The 2,221-nt window shown below is 37.5% G+C and overlaps 1 protein-coding gene across 1 annotated transcript in view; it reads left to right on the forward strand.

Moving 5' to 3' along the window:
• Nucleotides 1-2,221, forward strand: part of LOC106870512 (mannosyl-oligosaccharide 1,2-alpha-mannosidase IA) — an 88,854-nt gene that overhangs the window by 81,496 nt on the left and 5,137 nt on the right. The window contains exons 8-9 of the mRNA XM_052974527.1: nt 815-1,034; nt 1,765-1,937. Of these exons, the coding sequence (XP_052830487.1) occupies nt 815-1,034; nt 1,765-1,937 (393 nt within the window). The remainder of the gene's footprint in view (nt 1-814; nt 1,035-1,764; nt 1,938-2,221) is intronic.

The following is a 2,221-nucleotide window of genomic DNA, read 5'->3' on the forward strand; positions in this document are numbered from 1 at the left end:
TTTTTTTTTTTTTTTTTTTTTTTTTTTTTTTTTTTTTTTTGAGAGTGGAAGGGTTGTTTGGTCCCAGGTCAGCTCAGAGTGAGCAGAATTATTACCAAAAAGCCTTCTAGACTTAGTAAAGTTAAAGTTCCTTCCCAAGCCATAGACATAAAGGGCTGGTTTCCATGGAATATGTATTCCCCACCTGGACGGGACTCTAGTCCTTTGCAGGGTTACTCTTCTTTGCCAGCTGAGTGGACTGGGACAACGTGAAATGAAGTGTTTTGTTCAAGAACAGAACATGTCACTCTGCAGCATTCAGATTACGCTGTTAAATAAATTTTGTAGTTATTTGTTCACTTTAGCATAGGTGCATGGCTCAGTGGTTAATGTCAGGCTTACAATCGTGAGGTTGCAAGTTCAGTTCCCAGACCAGGCTGTGTTCTTGAGCAAGACACTTTTATTTCACGTTACTCCAGTTCACTCAGCTGTAGAAATGAGTTGCAACATCCCTGGCAGCTTCAGCTTTTCCTTTGAACAACATCGATGACATGGAGAGTAGGAGACTTCTGGTCTTCCAGAACACAACCTTGCCTTAGAAGGGAACTGTCTAGGTGCAATGCCATGGTCATTTATGATTCAGAGGGGGTTCTAAGAATGTTGGATAGATATGAAAGGCCATATCTGGTGAATTTGAACATGAAACATAGAATATTTGGGCTGAATATGGTTGGTTTAAAAGCTACATGACTAAGGGCAAATAACTACAGAATTTAACAGAGTAATCTGAATGCTAAAGAGTCAACCCTTTAGCATTTAAACTGATCACATCCAGCCTGAAGGTATGATTTGTTATTTTTCATTTTGTAGGGTAAATTCTCTATATGTGTATGCTTTTGTATACGTGTGTCTGTACCCAGACATTAATTGCTTTGACTTCTTAATTTCAGGGGGCATGTTTGCACTTGGTGCTGAGGGTTCGTCTGACCCTAAAAAGTACATTGCTCTTGGTGAAGAAATAGCCAGAACATGCCACGAATCATATAACAGATCATGTGAGTATTAAAAAAAAAAGAATCCTTTACTTCGTTTTCTTTTTTTTTTTTTGTTATGTTTTGGGGCTTTCCCTATGAGGATTGTATGGCATGTGTAAGACCCTTAAGCATGCAGGTCTTCCTAATTAAAAAGAAAACGGTTTCAAACATGATTCTCTAGAAAATGAAAAAATAATTTCACCATTCCATAGCAAAACTGTTGTGCTACACTTTGACAATTTTTGAAGCAGCTGGAGATAAGAGAACTATCTATTGCAAGCACAAATAAATACTGAAAAAAAAACACATTTGACCAAATTTGGACATACGACAGTTTAACATAATAGCAACAGTATACATGTCTATATACACACGCTCCCATATAAAACTAAGTATTCTAGAATGTAATAAGCACTCGGTACAGTCTCAGGCCTGTGTTTTAATTGATTTGGGCTCAAGTCCGGTGGCTTTCAGTGAAGTTTTGAGTTGATCCTTGCATCTTTGAAGAGGAAAACCCCATGGTCTTTTCCCTGAAATGAGCTCACTAAATAATACACACACACACACAATTTCATATATAACCTATTAAAATTTAAATGAATCTTCATATATTGTCTGTGCATTTTTAACTTCATTTATTTCTTATGTGCCACTACTTGTTTGGATGAGTTACAATTTATATATATGTGTGTGTGTATACTTACATATGTGTTACTGTTCATTTTCTGATTGTCTCTTCTTTTCTTCAAAGCGACGAGACTTGGTCCAGAAGCTTTCCGCTTTGAAGGACACACAGAGGCAAAAGCCATGCGCCAAAATGAGAAATATTATATCTTAAGGCCAGAGGTTATAGAAACATACTTTTATATGTGGAGATTTACGAAGAATAAAAAGTACCGAGAATGGGGCTGGGATGCTGTCCAGGTAAGCAATGAGACCCAAAAGAAACTCAAAGGTTTCTTTTTGTTTTTGTTACATTTTGCCCCCCCCCCCTGACCTTTTTGGTAGTTCCTTAACCATTTCATCCTTGGCCTGTATTATTTAATGTTTTTTTTTTTTTACCTTTTTCTTTGGTAAGACACTAGAATGTGAGTTGAGTGAGATTCTCTGCTGCTATGTCTAGCTGGTTGAGTGGCTACATAGAGGCTCCTTATTTATTCATTGGCAGCAGCGGTGGTGGTGGTGGTAGTAATAAATCTTCAGCACCT

The sequence above is a fragment of the Octopus bimaculoides genome, chromosome 18, assembly GCF_001194135.2.
Source record: "Octopus bimaculoides isolate UCB-OBI-ISO-001 chromosome 18, ASM119413v2, whole genome shotgun sequence".
Taxonomy (NCBI): domain Eukaryota; kingdom Metazoa; phylum Mollusca; class Cephalopoda; order Octopoda; family Octopodidae; genus Octopus; species Octopus bimaculoides.